At 31.9% G+C, this 25,260-nt stretch overlaps 1 protein-coding gene across 27 annotated transcripts in view; it reads right to left on the minus strand.

The window, feature by feature from the left end:
• Nucleotides 1-25,260, minus strand: part of LOC130897908 (piezo-type mechanosensitive ion channel component) — a 61,932-nt gene that overhangs the window by 18,083 nt on the left and 18,589 nt on the right. For 9 of the 27 annotated variants that reach the window (XM_057806888.1, XM_057806887.1, XM_057806878.1 and 6 more), the window contains 9 exons: nt 23,369-23,643; nt 21,342-21,661; nt 20,969-21,274; nt 18,162-18,363; nt 17,841-18,105; nt 14,819-15,004; nt 14,293-14,756; nt 6,169-6,228; nt 2,235-2,356 (listed from right to left, as the gene is read on the minus strand). In XM_057806888.1, the coding sequence (XP_057662871.1) occupies nt 2,235-2,356; nt 6,169-6,228; nt 14,293-14,756; nt 14,819-15,004; nt 17,841-18,105; nt 18,162-18,363; nt 20,969-21,274; nt 21,342-21,661; nt 23,369-23,643 (2,200 nt within the window). Of the gene's footprint in view, nt 1-1,195; nt 1,364-2,234; nt 2,357-6,168; nt 6,229-14,259; nt 14,757-14,818; nt 15,005-17,840; nt 18,106-18,161; nt 18,364-20,968; nt 21,275-21,341; nt 21,662-23,368; nt 23,644-25,260 lie in introns of all 27 variants that reach the window. The other 18 variants (XM_057806872.1, XM_057806868.1, XM_057806865.1 and 15 more) reach the window with 7 other exon arrangements.

Consider the following 25,260-nt stretch of genomic DNA (forward strand, 5'->3'; position numbering starts at 1 on the left):
GTCTAAAGAACGTGCAACAAAATAAAAATTTAAAATCGGTCGATATACAGGGTCGCCAATAATGTTTTTCTGCATATTCTATTTTGAACTCGATTTGCTGAACAGAATATTCTGAAGAAATTTTGTTTCTGCTTTGAAAAATGTTCGAATGAGTCTAAAGAACGTGCAACAAAATAAAAACTTAAAATCGGCCGATATACAGGGTCGCTAATAATGTGTTTCTACATATTCTATGTTGAACTCGATTTGCTGAACAGAATATTCTGAAGAAAGTTTGTTTCTGCATTGAAAAATGTTCGAATGAGTCTAAAGAACGTGCAACAAAATAAAAATTCAAAATCGGTCGATATACAGGGTCGCTAATAATGTGTTTCTACATATTCTAGCTTGAAATGTTTTCTATATTCTGCTCAAGCAACGAAATTGCGGTTTTAGCAACTGAATAGCAACAAAAAAGTAACAAATTTCGCATATTTTTTTATTGTATTGAATTTTGCCGATTTGACGCCGCCAATTTGATAGAGCTTCATATTTTTCCTAATGTAAAATTTGTTACGACAGAAAAAACAAAAAATCGAAAAATTAAATGCTAATTAAGTGCCATATTACGAAGTTTTTCGCTGTGCAATTTTTAGAAGGTAGTTTTACAAAAAATAATTCTCCCTTGTCACGAAAAAAATGACTTTTCCGAATATTCTCAACAGAAAACTATTATTGGTGGAGAATTGTGGATAGAAAATTCGGAAAAATCATTTTTTTCGTGACGTCCAAGAATGGAAAAATTTTTTTTCGCAAAAATACCTTTCAAATACTTGCCCAACGGAAAATTTTCGTAATACGTCGCTTAATTAGCATTTAATTTTCCTCTTATCGTTGTTTATGTCTGCTCCGTTAATTTTAGTCACATTTTCCATAGAAAATATCGTAGAAACACATTCAAATAAATTTCTTCAAACGTATAAAAATTTAGGGAAATTATTTTAACGCCGGCAACAGTGGAAACTCACTAAAACCACCATTTTGGATTACCTTATAGTAAGTAAATACAATTGAATTGTCAGTTTTTGAACGATTATTTGTTCAAAATAAGCGTTCGGTTGATACGAATCCGTTTAAAAAAAAAGAAAAAAGAAAAGAGAAAAAAAAACGTTAAAAACGAACTATAAAGTAACCCAAGGTTAAAAGGTTAACTCACAGTGGGAGGGGCAGAGAACGTGGTAGTCAATTGGGGACGAGTGGTTCGTCTAGCGGCAGGCATTGAAGTTTGTCTCCGCAATCTTATATTTTCACGTGTCTCCAGCATGGTTTGCGATCGATTCCTCAACGCTTTATTGATATCCTCTTTAACAACGTCACTTAAAAGCTAAACCAAACAAATTTTTGTTGTAACACCCTCATTATTTGATAATAAACCATTTTTTGTTAGGTACAAATACATCGGTGTCGTAATATACGATTACGTCACGTTTTTTTAATCAATCACCCTGTATATACATGTCTAGATGAATATTTTTGGAAACGGAACGATATATTCAAAATTGATTTGAGTTTGGGGTGGCCCAAGTAAAATTTGCACCTTCCAATATTGGGAAATTGAATTTTGGAAAATATACCAAAGATTTTTGTTCAGTTTTTATATCAATTTGAAATATCTATCTTTGTACATCCCTATAGAAAATACTAAAATGGCTAACAAATATTTAATCGTAGGGGCGCTTGTGACCCCATTCAACCACATTTATTATCAAGACTATAAATATTAATGATATAAAAACAATTAACATCGACGATTTTCGAAAACCCCTCGTATTTTCAAAAAAAATCATTAGAAATAAAAAAAAATAACAGGGATGGATAGATAATAAAATCAGCTTTAAAATGATATGTTACTCAACACCACTAGCTAATTTCAAATTTTGCATGCTACAGGGGGAGTACAAAAATAAGTTTTAAAAATTTTATTTTTCAAAAAATAATGCATATATTCGTATGTGGAAATTTTATTTGGTTCACTCTATACGGAAAAGGACGCAAGAAAGGGACAAAACATATAAAAGGATTAAAAAAACGATCTGCGCACGATTGAATGTTTATAATATTCCTAAAGCGTTTTTTGGAAAATAGTTTTCGATTTTTTCACAAAAATCCTGAATGCCCACTAGTAGCTATACATATTTTGTCACTTTCCTTTTGATTGGGGGTGTCACAAACTATGTACTCATCGAAAATCTTACCTCTCCCAAATACGGTTTCAATCCTACGTCAAATTCATCGAAGGACTCTTTTTCTTCTGGTAATATATCAATTTCATCATCTTCCACTTCGTCAAACATATAATAATCACCAGATCTTATGGCTGTTGAAATAATCATATTAAACCGATATTCATTTTATATATTAGAAAAAGCGGAAACGGCCTCAAAGCAAGCATTTTTAGTCAATAATTTTCTTCCTTTTATCGATTATTGTCCCGTTACAAATGACAAAACTAACCAACAGTAAATTTTGACTTCAACAGTTTGTGTGGTTTCGAACCTGTCGCCGTCCCGACTTCTCCCGAGCAATCTCCCGATATACCTGACACATTTTTTGGGAAAAATCCAAAAACCTTCTACCTACTCATTATTCCATGTAAACACGAACCCAGGCGAGGCGTTTCAAATCGAGGAGAAATTCATTCTGTATCGAGACAACGCTGCGTCGTTTCGAGAAACTTAGCTCACGCGGAGAAAACAACTACTTCCCTAGCTAATGCCTCGACTACTATTGAATTACATCTCCTCTGAAAAACGTAATATCTAATCGACATTTTTGTCGATATCAACATCCCCAATGGTTCGCGATGACTAGTTTCGACGTTATTACGTCTCATCAGAGTGAAATAACAAATTTTTCGTTGTGGCCGATAATGTAGATTTCAATGTTGAATGAAATGTGTCAAATATATCAGAATAAATGATTCCTAGTATTCACCTCTGGAATAATTTCGAAATTTTATACTTCAAAAATGTATTCTATCGTTCTTCAAAGGAGGAAACAACTACTTTCTTGGCTAATGCCTCGACGACTATTGAATTACATCTCTAAAAAACCTGTTGTCCAATCGACATAACAATAACATCGCCAATGGTTCGCGATTGCAAACCACTGACTAGTTTCGACGTTATTACGTTTCGTCAGAGTGGTATAACAAACTCTCGTTCGGGCTGGAGTCCCGAACTGAACACAACGTCAAAGAGCGTCGCTTTTTGTTCATGTAGTTAGACATTCCCTAGCGAACGCTATCTGGCGCCATCTTCACTTCCAACTTCGAACAACTGATCAAGGAGTGATTTAGGAGTGAAAATTATTGACTATTCGACAAGGCTGCGTTACTAGAACCAAAGTATATATACTGATCTCAATTTACAAAGTCTACAAATAGTAAATATCAATAAAAGTGTATCGACAACACCTCGTATCATTAAGACCCCGATTTCCTGAAGCGAATTGTCACCTGTGACACGTTAAGTCGTCAAAGGAGTGATTCCACTAATCGAAATAGCGTCACACGAAGTGCAAGTACACTGTCCGACTTACGTTTCGACGAGACTAAATACACCAACACCGTCCGACGCACGTTTCGACGAGACTGAAGACTGTATACATCACCAATACACCAACACCGTCCGATGCACGTTTCGACGAGACTGAAGACTTCATACACCACCAATACACCAACACCGTCCGACGAGACTGAAGACTGCATACACCACCAAAACACCAACATTGTCCGCCGCACGTTTCGACGAGACTGAAGACTGTATACAGCGCCAATACACCAACACCGTCCGCCGCACGTTTCGACGAGGCTGAAGACTGTATACAGCGCCAATACACCAACACCGTCCTACGCACGTTTCGACGAGACTGAAGACTGCAGACACCACCAACACTGTCTGGCGCACGTTTCGATAACAAAGTTACCGTCACCGTTACTGAAGGAAGACTCCTTTAGTCGTTTTCATGTCCGATACCTCTCAAGTCAGCTAGAGAAATAAATTACCACGTAACTAGAAATCTTTTTTTCTTTGTAAATTGAGTTCAATATAGCTACGAGTGTGATAACTCTATTTATATGAAGAATTGCATCACTAATTACAAAAAATATAGTTACAAAAGTGTCTTTCTATATATACATGCAACATAATTTTGTTAGTAAATACAAAACATGAAATTTTCAACTATTTAGATAAATATTTATATACACATGCTTAGTAAGTTACAAATATGACATTTTAACGTATATACAAGGAAGTATTAATGTTGTTGTTGTGGGAATGTGGCAAATCAAACATCTAAGTGTACTATTTTTAATATATAATCCTATCTTTCGAATGTGTGATAATTTACGAATGACGTGAAAATTTCAACCTCCGATCGCCTTAAAATGAAAACCAGGATTGCCCAAAGTTTGTTTGCGCAACCTGAAACAATGCAGGGAATTATTCTGATCCACGACAACCCGCGTTCTCGCAACAACAACTCCTTCAGAAGTTTTGAACACCCAAAAAAAAAACAATCCTCCCAAAAGCTCAACTTAAATTTGCTGTTATTGCAAAAAGACGTTAATATCAATACATGTTCGAGTAATGTCGTGAAATGTCGTTTAATTGAGGCAATAAGAACATAATTATTGGGTTAGGTTTAGTTATGTAAGGATTAGTTAGGTAAGATTAGGTTTAGTTATGTGAGAATTAGTTAAGTAGGGATTAGTTAGTTCAAGTTTAGGTTTAGTTATGTAAGCATTAGTTAGGTCAGACTAAGTTTAGTTATGTAAGGATTAGTTAGGTTAGGCCAGGATTAGTTAGGTAGGGATTAGTTAGTTCAAGTTTAGGTTTAGTTATGTAAGCATTAGTTAAGTTAGGTTAAGTTTAGTTATGTAAGGATTAGTTAGGTTGGGTTTAGTTAGGTTAGGTAGGGATTAGTTAGTTCAAGTTTAGTTAGGTAAGGTTAGGTTTAGTTATGTAAGGATTAGTTAGGTTGGGTTGGGTTTAGTTTGGTAAGGATTAGTTAGTTTAAGTTTAGTTAGGTAAGATTGGGTTCAGACTAAGTTTAGTTGGACAAGGATTAGTTAGGTTGGGTATAATTAGGTTAGGTAAGAATGAGTTAGGTAAGGATTAGTTAGGTAAGGTTATGTCAAGTTTAGTTAGGTTAGGTTTAGTTATCTCGAACACGGAGTGAAATTAACGTAAGCTAAATCGTAAAACGTACAATGATACAATAGGCCAAATCAAGCAGCTGCAATTTGAAAACAAATATGGTTAACGGACGACAATGCCTGCGACAGCATCCCAACCAGCTGTCCGAGGTACATAAAAAACGATGATTAGATGCCGGAGTAGATTTAACAGATGCGACTCTATAAACGCGTCCTGAAGGACACCCTGGACTCAAAGAATCATCGACGACAAGGTACTAAGACGCATTTGAAAACGTGGAAGCACATCTGGAGAATAGGTTGCGCCCCGTTTGGGTCCCCATGGGCTGGAACCTCGATGTTTACAAAAGAAAAAAAGATACGAGAAAGGGAAAAACATTAAAAGGTGTAAAATGTGTCTTTGGGAAATGTTAACAGGGAAAAACGCTCGATGAAACCTAGTTCTGTCCGTGGTCTCAACTATAATTGGGCAGAACGTTATCCGGTAACTCTGGGGTCTACCAAAAGATCTGAAACACCAAGAACAAGTCTAGGAAATGCTCCAGGCGGATGTGCTCCAGAATTTTAGACAGATCGATCATCAGAAGATGATTTTACTTTCTCAGCTCGTATCAGAACTTTGTCGGGGCAAAGTTTCAATAAATTATTAGGTACCAGGATTCGGGAGGCGAGGCCAAGCGAGGCGACAAAACGCACGATTACAATGGAAAAAAGTAGCGGTTACAGAGTGTTGAAGACGATGTCTGTCGTCCAGCGGCCATATTATTAGTGTTGCGCAGGTCAAGATATTTTATCACCCTATATACAGATTCTAACAAAAGCGCGCCGCTATTTGGGAATTAGCAAATTTCGGTGCGGCCAAATATTTGTTTTGAAAATGCTCATACAACCTAATAAAAAGTCATGCGATGTTTGTACAACTATACACACCAAAACTAAACAAAAAAAAAAGTTTTAAAAAAAATTACCCTGCTTATACGTCACTGGCGGTTTGATCGCATATTTTGGCCTACCATGACTTACAGAATCTGTACACAAAACAAAATACGTAATAAAAAAATAAAAAATCATCAAACGTATCAACTGATTTATCTTATTCTCGATCTGTAAACTGTAAACATCACTCAATGAGTCGTGTGACCAAGAAAAACACATTTTTTTGACCAAAAATCGATTTTACTCATCCCATAATCTCCTCCAAGATCAATACGATCATTCCAAACGCTTCTCTAACCCCTAGATGATGTTCTTGTAAAAGGATTTGTCGTTAGCATCAAAATAAGCTTCAATTTCAACAATTGCTTCTTCATTCGATCCCTTTTTAAAGATCACTAGTCACCGGGGACCAGATCTGGACTATACGATGGATGAGGAAGCGATTCGTTCAATTCAACCATCGTCGCTATCGATTTGTGCATCGATACATCGTCTTGGTTAAACAGTTGTTTTTTCTACGACATACGAAGAGGTTTTTTTCTCGATTTTTGCATTCAGCACCTCTATGCAGATAGAGCCGTAACCTTGCCAGCTGGTTTTGGACGCTTCGGACGTGGTTCACCGGTTGCAGTCCACTCGGATGATTCCGGAACGAAATCAAAACAGATTTTATAATATCAACGCCATCTGTGTGTCAGTTACACGACTTATCGAATGATTTTGTATTTAATACACTCAATACCCTATCCAGAATCTCGCGAGGCGTCTATTTAAGAAGCTCGTCACGAATATTGGCGAGCGAAGGCGGCAGGAGTGCTAGCCATCCACACTCTCGATTTATACTGTATTTACGTTCTCAAGTCTTTTGATTTGGTCGCGATAAATCGACAGGGAGGCGAGGCGAGACGTCTAGAACCCACCGTTCACACTCTCGCACTAGAATTGACTCGAGTAGCCTCGTGGAGAGTCTGGATCGGGTTCAAAAAGACGAATATTGAGACGCGTGTGTGTGAATTCAATGGAAGAGGAATTTTTTTGGGAGGGATATGGGGTAAAATATTCCTTTTGGCCCACGTACCAATTCACTAGTTTACAAGAAAATCTGTAATATCGTCTATAACATTAAATTTTCGATTTCGAACTTTTCCGGGCGCGTGCGCACTTTCGACATATTTTTTTCGGTTTAATAACTGGTTTTTATCACCTCGACAAATCTCATATTTTGGAAAAAAAACGTTGAAAATAGTATAAGAAAAAATAACGCGAATTTTTTTTTAAATCTTATTGACTTACCCTCGTAAATTTCATTTTGAAATCGTTATATAAAAACAATGCAAATATAAAATCATTTTTTTTTCACCACCGCTACACCAACACTCACAATTGTAAGATTTTGTGTAGTTTTGGTGTAAACAGTTTTCAGTCTCGTCGAAACGCGCGTCAGACGATGTAATTTTGGTGTAAACAGTCTTCAGTCTCGTCGAAACGCGCGTTAGACGGTGTAATTGTGAGTGTTGGTGTAGTTTTGGTGTAAACAGTTTTCAGTCTCGTCGAAACGCGCGTCAGACGATGTAATTTTGGTGTAAACAGTCTTCAGTCTCGTCGAAACGCGCGTCAGACGGTGTAATTGTGAGTGTTGGTGTAGTTTTGGTGTAAACAGTCTTCAGTCTCGTCAAACGCGCGTCAGACGGTGTAATTGTGAGTGTTGGTGTAGTTTTGGTGTAAACAGTCTTCAGTCTCGTCGAAACGCGCGTCAGACGGTGTAATTGTGAGTGTTGGTGTAGTTTTGGTGTAAACAGTCTTCAGTCTCGTCGAAACGCGCGTCAGACGGTGTAATTTTGATGTAAACAGTCTTCAGTCTCGTCGAAATGCTCGTCAGACGGTGTAATTGTGAGTGTTGGTGTAGTTTTAGTGTAAACAGTCTTCAATCTCGTCGAAACGCGCGTCAGACGGTGTAATTGTGAGTGTTGGTGTAGTTGTGGTTTAAACAGTCTTCAGTCTCGTCGAAACGCGCGTCAGACGGTGTAATCGTGAGTGTTGGTGTAGTTTTGGTGTAAGCAGTGTGTTCAGTTGAATTTGAGTGTTTTTATTATGATCTGATTCATGATTTTCGAGAAACATTTTGATCTGATCGAACCTTGTGTTCGGAAAATGAAATGTGCAAATATAAGAAAAGTGCAATGGACGATTTACGAAAATTAAGCCACGCAAAAAAATATCGAAAACGGTGTTTGGAATAGTCGTCATTTGAGCTGTATATAAGAGCGAAAAGAAAAGAAAAAAAGATGAATCAAATAAAATATTTTCAATATTTACACTAACAGAGATTTTTTGAAAAAAAAATTGATACTTCGTAAAATATAAAGTTGTTTAAGAAGGGCATGTTCCAAGTCGAAATTATCGTGATTTGCGCGCCCAAACTCCCATTTAGAAAAAACTTTTTTACTATTTTTTTCTAATATTTGCGTACATTTCCATTTTTTCGAAAGTATACTAACACAATCATAATTATTAGATTAACCTCGTATATTATTATTGTTTATACAAGGTTCGTAGAAAAAACTACACTTTTTTTTAGTTTCTGTTTTTTTTTTATTTGAATTCATGTTTAGGACAAAGTTTTGTTTCAACAATACTTTGATGTACCAAAGTTTCATCCTCATATCCCATATACATCATCATTAACTTTCATGATAATCTTTACGTAACTTTTTCACGGTTTCTATAATTTTTTTCACGTTAAACATTCCAAATTATATTTGTTTCATCATAATTATTCAACAAAGGGAAAATTTTTCTTTATGTGAATATTAAAATTACTACTGTGATTTTGACAATTTTGACAGACGACAAATGAAACACGCGATATATTAATTAATTTCGATGGCAGTGAACGTGTTAAAACGTTAATTTGGTTTTAATAATCAGAATGTATCAATATTTAGAAAATTTATGGAACATTAACCTTTAAAAACAACTTTAGTAATTTTTTAAAAACATAAATATGTCTATTAAAGCATATACACTGCTTTAAATAAGAATAATTCGAAGAATTACATTCGTGATGACTGAGAGGCGATCTGGAAGAATAACTGATAATGCTCTGTCTGGGCGTGACGTAGCTACCGTGCATCCAGGGCGGTCCTATCAATAAGTTGCTCCTCCTTCTCTCGCTCCTATCTTCGCCGTCAGTCGGTACTTTACGTACCGTAGGTGGTTCGGTAACGACGGTGGGTGCTTCGGTATAAGGTGGTGGGGAAAATACGGGAAAGCTTTCGTCCGGGGACGAAATACGGGGATGCATTTCGGAATTGGGCGGCGACGAAAAGGAAATTTTTTGCGGATCGAGGTAACCCTCGAGAGAAACGGTCATTACTGCCGAATAGGGAGAAGGAGGAGCTTGTGGATTTGCGATCGAACTGCGAGGTGTTAAGGGAGCTACTTCGTCTTCATCGATCGGAGTGTGGTAACCGGATTGTTGGGACATTGTCGAACTACACGACGTCGCCGATGCCGATTTGGCTAATGGAGGACGAACTAAACACAACGACAAAAATGTCGCAATTTAAATTTTTTTCAATGCGGATTACCGATGAAATTATTTTTTCTAAATGGATTTATTTAATGGTCTACTAGCCTCCATTTTAAATATCTAATTCATTAAATCAAGCGATATTAAATCGATTTCAACTATTAATAGCATTTAAAACAACGCCGGCCCTGCTCATTTTGTAATCTTTAGTGTGATATAGAGAAGTAGTGGGGGACATTTGCATTTTTTTATTTGGAGTTTTTTGAAAATTTTACATTGCAGTTGTTTTAGTGAACTAAATCTATACCTATATCGTGGCTGAATTAATTCCCCGTCACCGAAAAATATTTTTTTAATTTGGTATAAATTAAAATCACGTTTATGATTCGAGATGTTCTTTAGGTCGAGTTTCGCTTGCGTCGATTATCGATCTACATCACGTTTACTAATCGGTGAAACGATTTTCGCATCTCAGTGTCGATGCCGTAAGAGCTATTTTTGAGTGAAAAGTGTTTTATGTGAATGTTGACGGCCGTCAACAAATAAAAACATGGCTCCCGTTTTTTTCCTACGATTTCTGACTAGAATTTTACAAAATTGTTTTGGATTCATTCTATAAAAGTGATTTTATTGAAATATTTCGATATCTAACTACCGATTTAAAAGATTTCGTACTAAATATTGGAGAAATTTGACGGGCTCTAATCGTTTGAGTTCAATTTAAGAGTAGAAACAAGTGTTTTCGCGTATTCTATTATTAGCTTCGATCTTTATACAATAAAATATCCACTAATATTTTTATTCAATTAATTCCGCGCAACCGAAAAATATTTTTTTAAATGTAGGACTAATGAAAACATCATATTAAAAAAAAACAGCTCGTTTTTGTTTCAACATGTTGTTTAGGTCGAATTTCGCTTGCGTCGATCAAACAAATTTCTAATTTGAAAATTAGAATTGACAAATGACAGTTGTGCGTACCATAAAAGTGTGTCTAAATCGTGGTCCATTCTGTATACAGAGCCAAATCATATAAATTTGGAGAAAATTGAGAAAAAAAAGGAAAAGTAACGAAAGTAGGGTTAATATTTCGAAACGGCGATTAATCAATTAATGAAAGGGGTTAATTATATGGATAGAACTTACCCCCGACATATAGATGTTATGAAAAAGGGGTTAAAAACAATGATATGTTTTTGAAGTAAAGTTGAATCGATTAAAACAACAAAAGCTGTCGTTTTAATATTAAATTTGCGAACACGTAAATTATGTGCAGATGGAATAATCACTGAAAACAGAGATAGTAACAATATTTGGATCATACAAATACATAGCAAAGTATTTCTTGGATTCAAATTAGGAATCCCGATTTTTTTTCATATATTTTCATAATATTTCATATATATATCCTCTAGTTCCGTTACAAATATAATTATTATAAAATAATTTCGAAAATTGATGAGTTTTCGCAAAAAATACGAGGTTGGTGTGGTGGCTGTAGTGATTCGCCGTTTATTTTGTCTCTACACATGCGCGTTCGTTCCCGACGCATGCTTCCCTCCTGCCATTTCGCGAGTGTCTTCAGAAACTCTTCAGGAACTATCAGGAAACCAGAAGTGGAATCAACTACGAGGGCGAATCATTAAGTACGGATGTGTTTCGTAATTTTTGCAAAAACTCTTCCAATTGCGAAATATTTTATTCCATTTTATTTAATAGCACCAAAAAAAAACCCAAGTTTGCAAATTAATGTAGTCAAATCAATTGTCTCTATGATTTTACGATTTATCTATGTCAGAACCATATTTTAATTTTATTCAACTCGAAAAATATTGTTTATTAGTTTAATATTTTCACATTATCAAAATATTTAGTTAGAATTTAATTTTTCCAAAAAAAATTCATGTTTCGAATACATTTCTTTAAATAGAGCGACAAAAGAGCCAAATTGGCATCGATGAATCAACGATATGTGTGCTAAATCGAAAAAAAAAACATAACAAATATTTTTTTCCACAATTTTTCGTTATTTCAAAAGAAAGACATAAGATTCGAACCTCCGATCTCCGTGTTGGAAATTAATCACTTCGATAACCTTACCAACAACACCGTTACGGCAAGTTTCGACGAGATGTAAGTATATAAGCAGCAAAGCTGTTTATAACGTATTGAGTATTGAAATGGATAAATCGTTTGAGGACACCCTGTATAATAAAAGCAAGCTTTTGCGTTTATAGCTGGTAGCTGTAAATTTTAAATAATTATTATCTAATGGTAGATGTCGCTCGTTTTTGAAGCATTTATAATACAATATGATTGAATGAATGTTATAAAAAATAATTTCAATTTTTATTCAGGTAATTTTTTTTTACTTAAATTTTCCATAGTGAAGGAGTGCAATTTTTCATTTTAATGATACTTGTCATCAAGTAAAAAACGCCATATTAAAAGAGAAAAATAATTTTTTGTAACAAAAATTGTTGTTACTATCAAAAAATCGACAGGGCAGGACTGGGATCTGAACAGAATTTATTAATCCACAAATAACTTGATAATTGCCTGTATTATTATTTAGTTACCGAATATTCTGGAATCTTTTAGAGAGTGTTCGAAAAAATATTTTAAAAAATCGTTGCGGTTATAAAAGGGAAATTTTTTAAATATTATGAATCGAGAAAAAAATGAAAAAGGGTGATAAATCCACGTGGCAATATATTCTGATAACGGAACTACAGGTTAGGAAAGTCACTTATTTTGTACAGAGTGATTTGTAATTTCATAACTCAACAATTATCTTGAATCGTTTCTATAAATTTTGGTTCATGATTTACATTATTGTCAGGTCGTTCGTTTTTATGAAAATCTAACGATTTTTGTTGTTTTTTATGCCTGAAAACAATGTAAATAGCACTGTTATATCATATTCAGTTTCGCTTGTATGTATTCGATTATCATTTTCGGTTACTTCTAGACACCGGATCCATTTGAATTATTACACTTATCAAGGACCGAAGACAATACACTGTTTCCATAAATTCCTGTAATTATCCTTGTCACAATCCCAAGGATAAAGAAAACTTTTTAAAAACATTAAACGATCAGGGAAATTGAGAATTTTTTGTTTTTAAACAAACAGAATCGTTTGAAATTTTTCACTGGTATCATTGACAGATGAAAATATGAAAATTTAATAAATTCTTGCCATTTTATTTGACAGGTTCGTCAGGTTCATGAAATTGTTTCACAAAATTTAAACGAATAGATACATTCAATGGTTTTGTCTCCTTCGAAGAAACAGATTCATTCGAAAGTTAATACAACCATTAAGGACCGATCAAAATACACCAATTTGGATAAATTCCTGTAATTATCCTTGTCACAATCCCCAGGATAAAGAAAACTTTTTAAAAACATTAAACGATCAGGGAAATTGAGAATTTTTTGTTTTTAAACAAACAGAATCATTTGAAATTTTTCACTGGTATCATTGACCGATGAAAATATGAAAATTTAATAAATTCTTGCCATTTTATTTGACAGGTTCGTCAGGTTCATGAAATTGTTTCACAAAATTTAAACGAATAGATACATTCAATGGTTTTGTCTCCTTCGAAGAAACAGATTCATTCGAAAGTTAATACAACCATTAAGGACCGATCAAAATACACCAATTTGGATAAATTCCTGTAATTATCCTTGTCAAGATCCCCAGGATAAAGAAAACTTTTTAAAAACATTAAACGATCAGGGAAATTGAGAATTTTTTGTTTTTAAACAAACAGAATCATTTGAAATTTTTCACTGGTATCATTGACCGATGAAAATATGAAAATTTAATAAATTCTTGCCATTTTATTTGACAGGTTCGTCAGGTTCATGAAATTGTTTCACAAAATTTAAACGAATAGATACATTCAATGGTTTTGTCTCCTTCGAAGAAACAGATTCATTCGAAAGTTAATACAACCATTAAGGACCGATCAAAATACACCAATTTGGATAAATTCCTGTAATTATCCTTGTCACAATCCCCAGGATAAAGAAAACTTTTTAAAAACATTAAACGATCAGGGAAATTGAAAATTTTTCATGTTTAAACAAACAGAATCATTTGAAATTTTTTACTAGTATCATTGACCGATGAAAATATGAAAATTTCATAAATTCGTGTTATTGTCCTTTCCAGGGTCACAAAAATAGCAAAATCTTTATCCAAACTTAAAAAAATCGCACGGATTTTCAAATAACGATAGATGGCATTAAATCAAATGGATGGAAAAATTAAATATCATTGTGAATTGAAGAAAGAAAGTGTTGAAACAACAAAAAAGTGAATAAAGACATTCCGGAAAGGTTACCATCCTCATGACTGAACATTCTCGATTGTTCGCTGTTGAACAAGCTTATGTAGTAGCACTAAGCCGCTTTTAAACGAACATATTTTATTTTCATAAACCAAAATTTATAAAAAAATCATCCTGGTGTGTATATAATTTATCGGATAGATTTAAATTTATATTTACAAGATACATAATAAATAAAGCGTAGAAATACTCTGATTTAAAAAGTGATTAGTCCATCTTTCACTTACCGACGTAATGATTTGTGGTTAACATTCTGTCACCTTGAATTTTTTGTTGGTTCGCCTTAATCCTCTCCATCTTTTCCCTAATCTTTTCCAAAACCTTCTTCTCGGTTTCTTCTTGTTCTTTCATCGTTTGTTGTCGCATCTCCTCCATAAGTTCCGCGCCTCTGGAAGCCAGAATGGCCGTCGCCTTGGTATCGTCTATGATGTGGAAGAAATTGTAGCTGTTGAATATTCTCTTCTGCAATATCAGCAAGGTGAAGCAGATGACGTCCCAGGATATGCCCCCTTCGGAGATGGCGCAATCTTGGCCGTCGTCGCTCGACGTCGGCGGCAGTGCCCTGGACGCCGTCCCCACGAAATTTCTAACGCAAGTTATGGCGAACATTTGAATCAACCAACAACAAACCGATGGGATGTAATGGGGGTATATGCAGCCCAATATTTGGAGGGAGCATTTGATGAAGATGACCATTACGTTGTAGCCCAGGAGGAACTGCCAACTAAAAGGAAATAAATTCGGGTATTACGGTGGTTGGTTGGGTTTTTAAGTTCATAGACTTACTATCGTAGAATTTTCGGAATGGGTCTCAGGTAGAAATCGGATCCGTGCCATAAGAAAACGAATGCGCACAATAAATATCCCAAGGAGAATACGTTGACGCGCGAAGTTCCCGCCCAAAATACAACCGCCAACGTTATCCAAAGGAAACTTTGCAACACCGCTTTTTTCAATATGTCCAAATATGATCTGTGAAAAATTGAATCAAATTTTAATTTTGTTTAAGCGATTAAAGTTTTTTCAAAATTTATAAATTCGTTATGATAATTTAATATTTATAATTTTTTATATATTTTTTTTGTGTAATATTTATGATATTTCGAATAATATGTGAAATATAGTTAAACTTGGCAACATAGCATACGGTTGAAATTATTTTTTGATAAGATTTTTACAATTGAAAGTAGTTTAGAAACCATAGAAAAATTGGATTAAAAATTTGTGTAAATGTCAAGGGATTTCTAGGAAAATTTGAAAATGTTGAAAAATTCATATAAAAAATTTCGGGAACCCAAATAAGGTGAGGAATCGCAATAATAGGAAAATTCAAACATAAATCTACGAAACTATCTTTGACATTTGACATTACTTTTTATTTTTCTATTTTTTTTTCAATTTCTTGATGATTTTTATATTTTTTATGATTTTCGAAATTAAGGAAGAATAGTTCCAAAAATTTTAATAAAGATGAAAAAATTGTATACATTTGGAAAAATTGAAAAAAAATTCAAATGGGAAAATATTTGAAAAAAAAAATCGAAGAAAATACCATTTATATTCAATATTTTTCTTTTTTTCTAAATTTTCTGAAGAGAGATATTTGATTAAAAGATGTAAAAATTTGGAGGACTATAAAAACCAATTAAAAATTTTGAAAATTATAGAAAAAAATCGAAAAATTTGAAAAAAAAAACAATTAAAAATCCATGAATATACATACAAATCGATTCATCCTATTAAAAGGAAATTGAAAATTCTGTGGGAAAAAATTAGAAAAGGTTGGAGAAATTAGGAAAAATCACTAACATTAAAGGGAAAAATTGAAACAGAATGTGAAATAATATAAAATTGGAAAAAAATGAAAAAATCGGAGCTGAAAACGGGAATGCAAAAAAATTTGGAAAAACCGTAAAAAGCAGCAGAAAATTAACACAAATTCGAAAAAAACTTTCAAAAATGAAAAAAATCTAGAAATTCAAAAAATCATAGAAAAAATTGAATCAAAATGTAAAATAATATAAAATTCGAAAAAAAAATGAAAAAATCAGAGATGGAAACGAGAGTGCAAAAAAATTTGAAAAAACCGTAAAAAGCAGCAGAAAATTAACACAAATTCGAAAAAAACTTTCAAAAATGAAAAAAATCTAGAAATTCAAAAAATCATAGAAAAAATTGAATCAAAATGTAAAATAATATAAAATTCGAAAAAAAAAAAATGAAAAAATCAGAGATGGAAACGAGAGTGCAAAAAAATTTGAAAAAACCGTAAAAAGCAGCAGAAAATTAACACAAATTCGAAAAAAACTTTCAAAAATGAAAAAAATCTAGAAATTCAAAAAATCATAGAAAAAATTGAATCAAAATGTAAAATAATATAAAATTCGAAAAAAAAAAATGAAAAAATCAGAGATGGAAACGAGAGTGCAAAAAAATTTGAAAAAACCGTAGAAATCAGCAGAAAATTGACATAAATTCGAACAAACGAAAAAAATCTAAAAATTCAAAAAATCATTGGAAAAATTGAAATAAATTGTAAAATAATATTGAATTTAAAAAAATCAAAAAATCAGAGATGAAAGAAAACGGGAGTGCAAAAAATTCGAAAAAAATCGTAAAAACTAGAAGAAAAATTAACACAAATTCGAAAAAAAACTTCTAAAAATAATGAAAAAATCTAAAAATTCGAAGAATTGTGGACAAAATTCAAATAAATGTTAAAATTTTGGAAATTGTGTTAAATATACGAAAGGAAAATGAAAAACCTTAAATATAAAATGAAAAAAATATGCAAAACAACAAATAGCTGGTGAATTTTGAATAAAATCATAATAATAAGAAAATGTTGATTAAATTCGAGAAAATTTCTAAAAATAATAAAAAAATCCAAAAAATCACGGGTAAAATGCAAACAAATGTTAAAGTGTAATTTCTTTAAGAAGCCGGTGAAAAAGTCGTTAGAAAAAACTTAAAAATAACCAGTGAAATTGCAAAATTCAAAAATATTTCTAAAAATCATATTGAAAAATTAAAATAAAATTTAAAATAATATATGATTTTAAAAATACTCAAGAAAATTGAAAATAAAAGGGAAAAGCGGGATAATTCGAAGAATTTCTAGAAATAACGGGAAAAATATAAAAAAATTTCGTAAAAATCATAAAAAAAATTGAAATAATAGAAAAAAAAGATGTATGCCATTAATACTCAAAAAGTGGGTGAAAAAAGTATATACAGGTGAATTTTAAAAAATGAAATTAAAAAAATTTTATTAAAAAATGCAAAAAGTTCTAAAAGTCATTTAAAAAAAAAGTTGAAAATAACCAGTAAAATTGGAAATAAAAATTCAATAATTTGCTAAATAATTTTAAAAATCATTGTAAGAAAAATTAAAACAAAATGTAAAATAATATATAATTGCTGAAATAGTCAAGAAAATAAAAAATAAAAAGGAAAATGCAGAAAAATTGGAAAAAAATCCTAAAAATAACGAAAAAAAAAATAACAAAACGTAAAATAATATAAAATTCCAGACATACTTAAGAAGATTGAAAAAAAAAAGAAAAAATTCCAAAAAAATTTTTAATAATCTGAAAAATTGAAAAAATCACGAGAAAAAAAGTAAAAAAATTAAATGCGAAAAAATCTCAAAAATGACATTAATGAGAATACTAAAAATTTGGAGAAATTTTTATTATTAATATTTTTTGATATTTTTAGTAAATAAAAATTGAATTTTAAGAAAAAAAGATCATAATCAAATTGAAAACCGATAAAAATAATTGGTAACCCGTTAATTAATACCCACCTAACAAAAGTAATATAATCCGGTACCGGATTAACGAAATCTTTTTGTTCCGCTTGACTAATTATACTCTCGTTAGATCCGCCGGCATAATTTTGTCCGGCGTATCGTCTTTCGATCCTAAAAACTACCCATTGCCTCGATACCGCCATCAACAACATAAAATCGAAAACCAATTTTTCGACTGGCGGCGGCGTGTAATTATCCAATAAAAACGCCCAAGATTGCAAACTCCTCAGAACCGGATCGGCGGCGTCCCAAGGGAATTCTGAAAATGGCATTTTTCGGAAAAAACATCAAAAGGGTAGTTAAGGTGCGACGTACCTATACATAAGCTTGGTGGTAATCCGACTGCTTGGAAATATTGGAACGGTATCGAAATGGCTATGAAAATTAGGTAAACCACCCAAATACGGGATAAGGTGTTTCTCGGTAGGGAAAACATAATTAACAACCATATACAGTGCATTAAAGCGTATAAATCCATTCTGACCGCTATTAGGGTTGCTATGAATATGAAAGATATCTAAAAATAATATTGATAATTGTCTTAGAAATATGGAAAAAATGTGAGGAAAAATTAAAACAAAATTTAGCATGAAATACTCGAGAAAATCGAAAATAAAAAGGGAAATTCGCGAAAATCCTAAGAATAACGAGAAAAATTGAAAAACCGAAAGTAAACTTGAAAAAATCTTCGGAATTGTACAGAAAATTCGAAAAAATCGAAAAAAAAGGAAGAATCCCTAAAAATTCGAAAAAAATCGGAAAAATTAACATAAAAGGTGAAAAAAATTGAGAATTGCAGAATAATTAATAAAATCCATAAAATGAAGATATGAATTATTTCTAGAAAACCGAAATAAATATTCTTACAAAAAATTGATATAATTCGAAAAAATTTCAAAAAATCATGAAAAAAATCTAAAAATTCAAAAAACCGATACAAACAAATGTTCAAATTTCAGAAATGCGTATGAAATATTCGAAAAGAAAATGAAAAACCTTGAATATGTAATTTTTTATAAAAGGAAAATATGGAAAACAACCAAGGAATTGAATTTCGAATAAAATTAAAATTATATAAAAAAAACAATAAAAAATGTTGAAAAATATCGAATAAATTTCTAAAATCGAGAAAATATCCAGAAATCATAAAAAAAATCCGATAAATCCTAAAAATCATGGGAAAATTTTGATCAAATGTTTAAATTCAAAAAATTGGGAAATGGAAAATAATTGAAAAAAATCTTAAAAAAAACGGTGATTTTTAAAAAACGAAATGGAAAATTAGAAAATTTTCCATGAAAATAATTTGAAAAATCCCAGAAATAATCAGAAAACATCCTAAATTTGAGTTAAAATAGGATAAATTCGAAAAACCTTTAAAAAACTCGAAATAATACACAATTACAGAAATAATACGGAAAATTGGAAATAAGAAGGGGAAAGTTCAAAAAAACCTGAAAATTACCAAAAAAAATTGGGAAATGAAAAATCATACAAAAAAATCCTGAAAAACAAATAAAATAAAAATTGGATAATTCTGAATATAAATAATTTAAAAAGCCTCACAAACTTCGAGTAAAAATTAAAAAATAATCAATACGCAAAAATCTTGAACAATTAAAAAAAAAATTTAAAAGCCCCCCCACAAACTTTGGGTAAAAATTAAAAAATAGTCAATACGCAAAATCTTTGAAAAATAAAAAAAAACTGCTCAGATTAAAACATAAATTGAATATAAATAATTTAAAACCCCCCAAACTTTGGGTTAATTATTAAAAAATTGTCAATAAATACGCAAAAACCTTGAAAAATTAAAAAAAATTGAAAGCCCCCCACAAACCTTGGGTAAAAATTAAAAAATAGTCAATAAATGCGCAAAAACTTTAAAAAATTAAAAAAAAAATTCGGATTAAAACATAAATTGAATATAAATAATTTAAAACCCCCCAAACTTTGGGTTAATTATTAAAAAATAGTCAATAAATACGCAAAAACCTTGAAAAATTTAAAAAAAATTAAAAGCCCCCCACAAGTTTTGGGTAAAAATTAAAAAATAGTCAATAAATACGCAAAAACTTTAAAAAATAAAAAAAACTGCTCAGATTAAAACATAAATTGAATATAAATAATTTAAAACCCCCCCAAACTTTGGGTTAATTATTAAAAAATAGTCAATAAATACGCAAAAACCTTGAAAAATTAAAAAAAATTGAAAGCCCCCCACAAACTTTGAGTAAAAATTAAAAAATAGTCAATAAATACGCAAAAACCTTGAAAAATTAAAAAAAAATTGAAAGCCCCCCACAAACCTTGAGTAAAAATTAAAAAATAGTCAATAAATACGCAAAAACTTTAAAAAATAAAAAAAACTGCTCGGATTAAAACATAAATTGAATATACATAATTTAAAACCCCCCCAAACTTTGGGTTAATTATTAAAAAATAGTCAATAAATACGCAAAAACCTTGAAAAATTAAAAAAAAATTGAAAGCCCCCCACAAACTTTGAGTAAAAATTAAAAAATAGTCAATAAATACGCAAAAACCTTGAAAAATTAAAAAAAAATTGAAAGCCCCCCACAAACCTTGAGTAAAAATTAAAAAATAGTCAATAAATACGCAAAAACTTTAAAAAATAAAAAAAACTGCTCAGATTAAAACATAAATTGAATATACATAATTTAAAACCCCCCCAAACTTTGGGTTAATTATTAAAAAATAGTCAATAAATACGCAAAAACCTTGAAAAATTAAAAAAAAATTGAAAGCCCCCCACAAACTTTGAGTAAAAATTAAAAAATAGTCAATAAATACGCAAAAACCTTGAAAAATTAAAAAAAAATTGAAAGCCCCCCACAAACTTTGAGTAAAAATTAAAAAATAGTCAATAAATACGTAAAAACCTTGAAAAATTAAAAAAAAAATTTCGAATTAAAACATAAATTGAATATAAATAATTTAAAAACCCCCACAAACTTTCAAAAATACAAAAAAAAAATTTTTCCAGATTAAAACTTAAATTGAATATTCTAAAATAATTTGTTGATTAGAAATCTTTATAAAAATAACCGAAAAATTTTTATTTTTATTTATAATAAATACAATAAATAAATAAAATTTACCTCGACGCCAAATTTGTAAAAACCATAATTGGCCATATATTTAGCGAAATGTACCAAATCTTTATCGGCGTCGTCCCTAGTTATCCTCGGAAACATAAAAAAACGTTTTTCCGTCGAACGACCTCTCGACAATCTATAATTAAACTGACGTACCTCGATCACCTTCCATAAACACATAACGACTATAAACATTATATTCCACAAAACCAAACCCGGCAAATTCTGATCTATCTCCGATAATTTACCGAAACCCAACCACGGTCCGTTGTTCACTATCGTCTCGTTCAAATTCGGATTTTTCTTAACCTCAAAATCAAAAATATCCCATTAGATTCATCGAACACCGAAAATATTTATACATAACTATACTTACTCGACACGAAACGTTCCATTTCTTATCGTTTATATACGATATCTGATATATCATGCGACCCAATATTAGAACCGATACGAAAACCGAAGTAAAATACGCGGTGAACATCTGCACGTTTCGACCGCACGTGAAAGATATAGTCGCCAATACGACTATTACGAAATAGATGGCGCACTTGTCGTAAATACACATCAGCATCGTGAAAAACAACACTATCTTCAACATGTGTATTTCCAAAAACAGGAATATTATATGTTTCGTGTAAAAAAATAATTGCAACGCTTTTTCGAACCATTTCGTCATCAAAACCGCCGGCACAACTAAAACAAAAAACACCCCTATCAATCCATTGGATACGTTGGATCCAATAAACGCAACGTTTTTTATAATTTAATCATTTTTCTTCGGCTTATTGTAGTAAGTTTTACCATCCGTCACGATTCTAACTCTTCTTCTTAAGACGCCATCTTCCTACGGTGGTTGGCGATACAAGATGTCGCTATCCGCGCATGTCTTTTGTCTACGCCAGTTTTCCTTCGATTTCCCCTTCGTGTATGTTCATCCATTTGCTGTAGGATCTCTATGTTTGTCCAAGATACATTTCCAATTTCCATGGTCCAACTTCCACATCCGTACAGAAGAAAGATGTAACAACAAATCGTTCTGGTCTAGAAGTGTCCTCATATCGTTCAGAGTTTTCTTCGCTTACCCAATTCTTGATCCGATTTCGGTTTTTGGGTCGCATTTCTGGTTGACAACCACGTCAAGGTATCTTAAGAGATGTCACTTGTGCAATGATCCCCCCACGGGGTCTTAGGGTGGCGTTTCTTTGTATTTTTGGGTATACCAATAGTTTGGTCTTGGACGTAAACACATTCTACAATAACCTCCACAAGAGATTGAAATTCTGGTGGACTACCGGTAGCTACCAAGTTTGTTTATAATGTTTCCTTCCCAGAAAGCAAACCACATCCTTCTCTCTGGTGTGGACCCTTCGATTTTGATTGTTCTACATCTCCAAGGAGAAAAGAATTCTAGTTCTGTGCTGAGGAATATTTCCTCTGTCGGGGCCGAACCACGAAAAACCCAACGAACCTCTCTCCTTCACCAATTCAATGGTGACGTCGTTATTTTTTTTTATTTAAGTGGTAGGGAAAATTCTACCAGACAGTAATGGTAGAAATGTGGGGTTAGCACGTACCGAAACCCATTCCGCTAATATATCCTCCTAGTCAGTATGGTATACTTCCGTCAAAGGAAGGCTTTAGATGATTTATATCTTTATTACTCTCTCGATGCGTCCCCCAATCTATGTCGGTTGTTTCGAAGTCATTCGCATGTCATTTATGACATGCAGGTCTTGGAGGACGTTCCAGGAGCTCCAGTAATTTTTTACTGTCCTGTCCTGTCCTATCCCATTAAGGAAATTTGTGCCCCCCTTTTTCATTAGTTCCATTTTTTTTTTGTATACAATTAGATTCGTAGAAATTATTTTATTTGTCTAATGCCAATTAATGATTCCGTAATCACTTGATTATCGAAAAGGATTATTGTATCTCTTATTTGGTAGATCTTGTGCACAATGAATTGTGCACAGGATCTAAACACTAGGAAGGTTTTTGTACGAGTTCTTATTGATTCAGAATATTGAGTTCTGGGCAAATCTGTTGTGTGAATCTTTACCTACAATTTTAAAAAATTTCTAATTTTCCCCTTCTGAATCAACTGTTTGGTAACAAAATTATCAAAAATGACCGATAAAAAATACTAAAATATATAATTGAATGAATATTAGTCAGTAGAACAAAAAAATAAGCAGAAATATTTTTTTATCATTTCTACGAATAAGCAGTTGATAAAATTATTTCCTGATATATACAGGGTGTAATTTAAAAAAGAAAAAAAATACTCCAACATATTTTATGACTTATCTGTGGTTGGTAATTGAACCTAATACTCACTGCCACCCTAACCACTAACCTCCGTTGAATTTTTTCAACTGAATTTTCAAATAATGATCAACTTACTGGCTAAATCTTGTTCGCTGTAATATTTCGAAGTGGATTCTCTACTTCGGTCCATGTAAGCTCCCCCTTGTACCGAACTGTCGTTTATACTTTCGTTTTCTTGGGGTTGGGTTTCCGCTTGAGGTGTAGAAGTGCGTTTTGGATCGGTTAGTTGCATGAAATCGTGATGGAAATAATGTAACTGTATAACGGTTACGATAACGAAAAACGTCGGTGTGACTAGTCTTACGAAAAGTTGTTTAGTTTTATATTGTTCCAATCCTATATCGTGCTGTCTAGAAAAATCAAAAAATTCATAAAAAATAAATTATTCAGACCGGAATCAACCGTTCTAGAGACTTCCAATATTGACTGGACTATATGGAGGTTCATTTCACCACAACATAGAGTTTATATAAGAAATTGGTGAGAATTAGAAAGTTTGTATCGATCAGTGTGTAGCTATTCAATCTTTTATTTAATAGGTGATTTATTATTGTGAAAAGACAGTTTTTAAAGACAAATGACTGGTTTTTATTGTGAAAAGACAGTTTTTAAAGACAAATGATTGGTTTTTATTGTGAAAAGACAGTTTTTAAAGACAAATGACTAGTTATTATTGTGAAAAGACAGTTTTTAAAGACAAATGACTAGTTATTATTGTGAAAAGACAGTTTTTAAAGACAAATGACTAGTTATTATTGTGAAAAGACAGTTTTTAAAGACAAATGACTGGTTTTTATTGTGAAAAGACAGTTTTTAAAGACAAATGATTGGTTTTTATTGTGAAAAGACAGTTTTTAAAGACAAATGACTAGTTATTATTGTGAAAAGACAGTTTTTAAAGACAAATGACTAGTTATTATTGTGAAAAGACAGTTTTTAAAGACAAATGACTGGTTTTTATTGTGAAAAGACAGTTTTTAAAGACAAATGACTAGTTATTATTGTGAAAAGACAGTTTTTAAAGACAAATGACTGGTTTTTATTGTGAAAAGACAGTTTTTAAAGACAAATGACTGGTTTTTATTGTGAAAAGACAGTTTTTAAAGACAAATGACTAGTTATTATTGTGAAAAGACAGTTTTTAAAGACAAATGACTGGTTTTTATTGTGAAAAGACAGTTTTTAAAGACAAATGACTGGTTTTTATTGTGAAAAGACAGTTTTTAAAGACAAATGACTAGTTATTATTGTGAAAAGACAGTTTTTAAAGACAAATGACTGGTTTTTATTGTGAAAAGACAGTTTTTAAAGACAAATGACTGGTTTTTATTGTGAAAAGACAGTTTTTAAAGACAAATGACTAGTTTTTATTGTGAAAAGACAGTTTTTAAAGACAAATGACTAGTTATTATTGTGAAAAGACAGTTTTTAAAGACAAATGACTAGTTATTATTGTGAAAAGACAGTTTTTAAAGACAAATGACTAGTTTTTATCGTGAAAAGACAATTTTTAAAGACAAATAATTGTTACAGACGGTTTCCATTGACAAATGACGGTTGATTTTAAAAAAAGTCTTCCACCAAAGGCAAATATCAGCTTATTCTTGTGAACAGACAGTTTTGACTAACAAATGACAGTTATTATTGTGAAAAGACAGTTTCCAAAGACAAATAATTGTTGAAGACAGTTTTCATTGACAAATGACAGTTTATGTTATCAAAATTGACTAAATGAACTTCAATTTACTTTCACACCCACCATTTTCTCCATATCTGATTCCAATCTGCTACTGGTTCCCAAAAAATAAATAGAAAAACAGAAGAATTCAATAAAACTTCAGGTGTGCTAAAATATTTGGAAAACTATGGAAAAATCACTAAAAGATATCTTATCGGTTGAAAAACTTTCTTAGTTGGCCATCTTATACACCGTGGAGCATCATATCGATACATTAAATTAATTAACA

Source organism: Diorhabda carinulata, chromosome 9, assembly GCF_026250575.1.
Source record: "Diorhabda carinulata isolate Delta chromosome 9, icDioCari1.1, whole genome shotgun sequence".
In the NCBI taxonomy this organism is placed as follows: Eukaryota; Metazoa; Arthropoda; class Insecta; order Coleoptera; family Chrysomelidae; genus Diorhabda; species Diorhabda carinulata.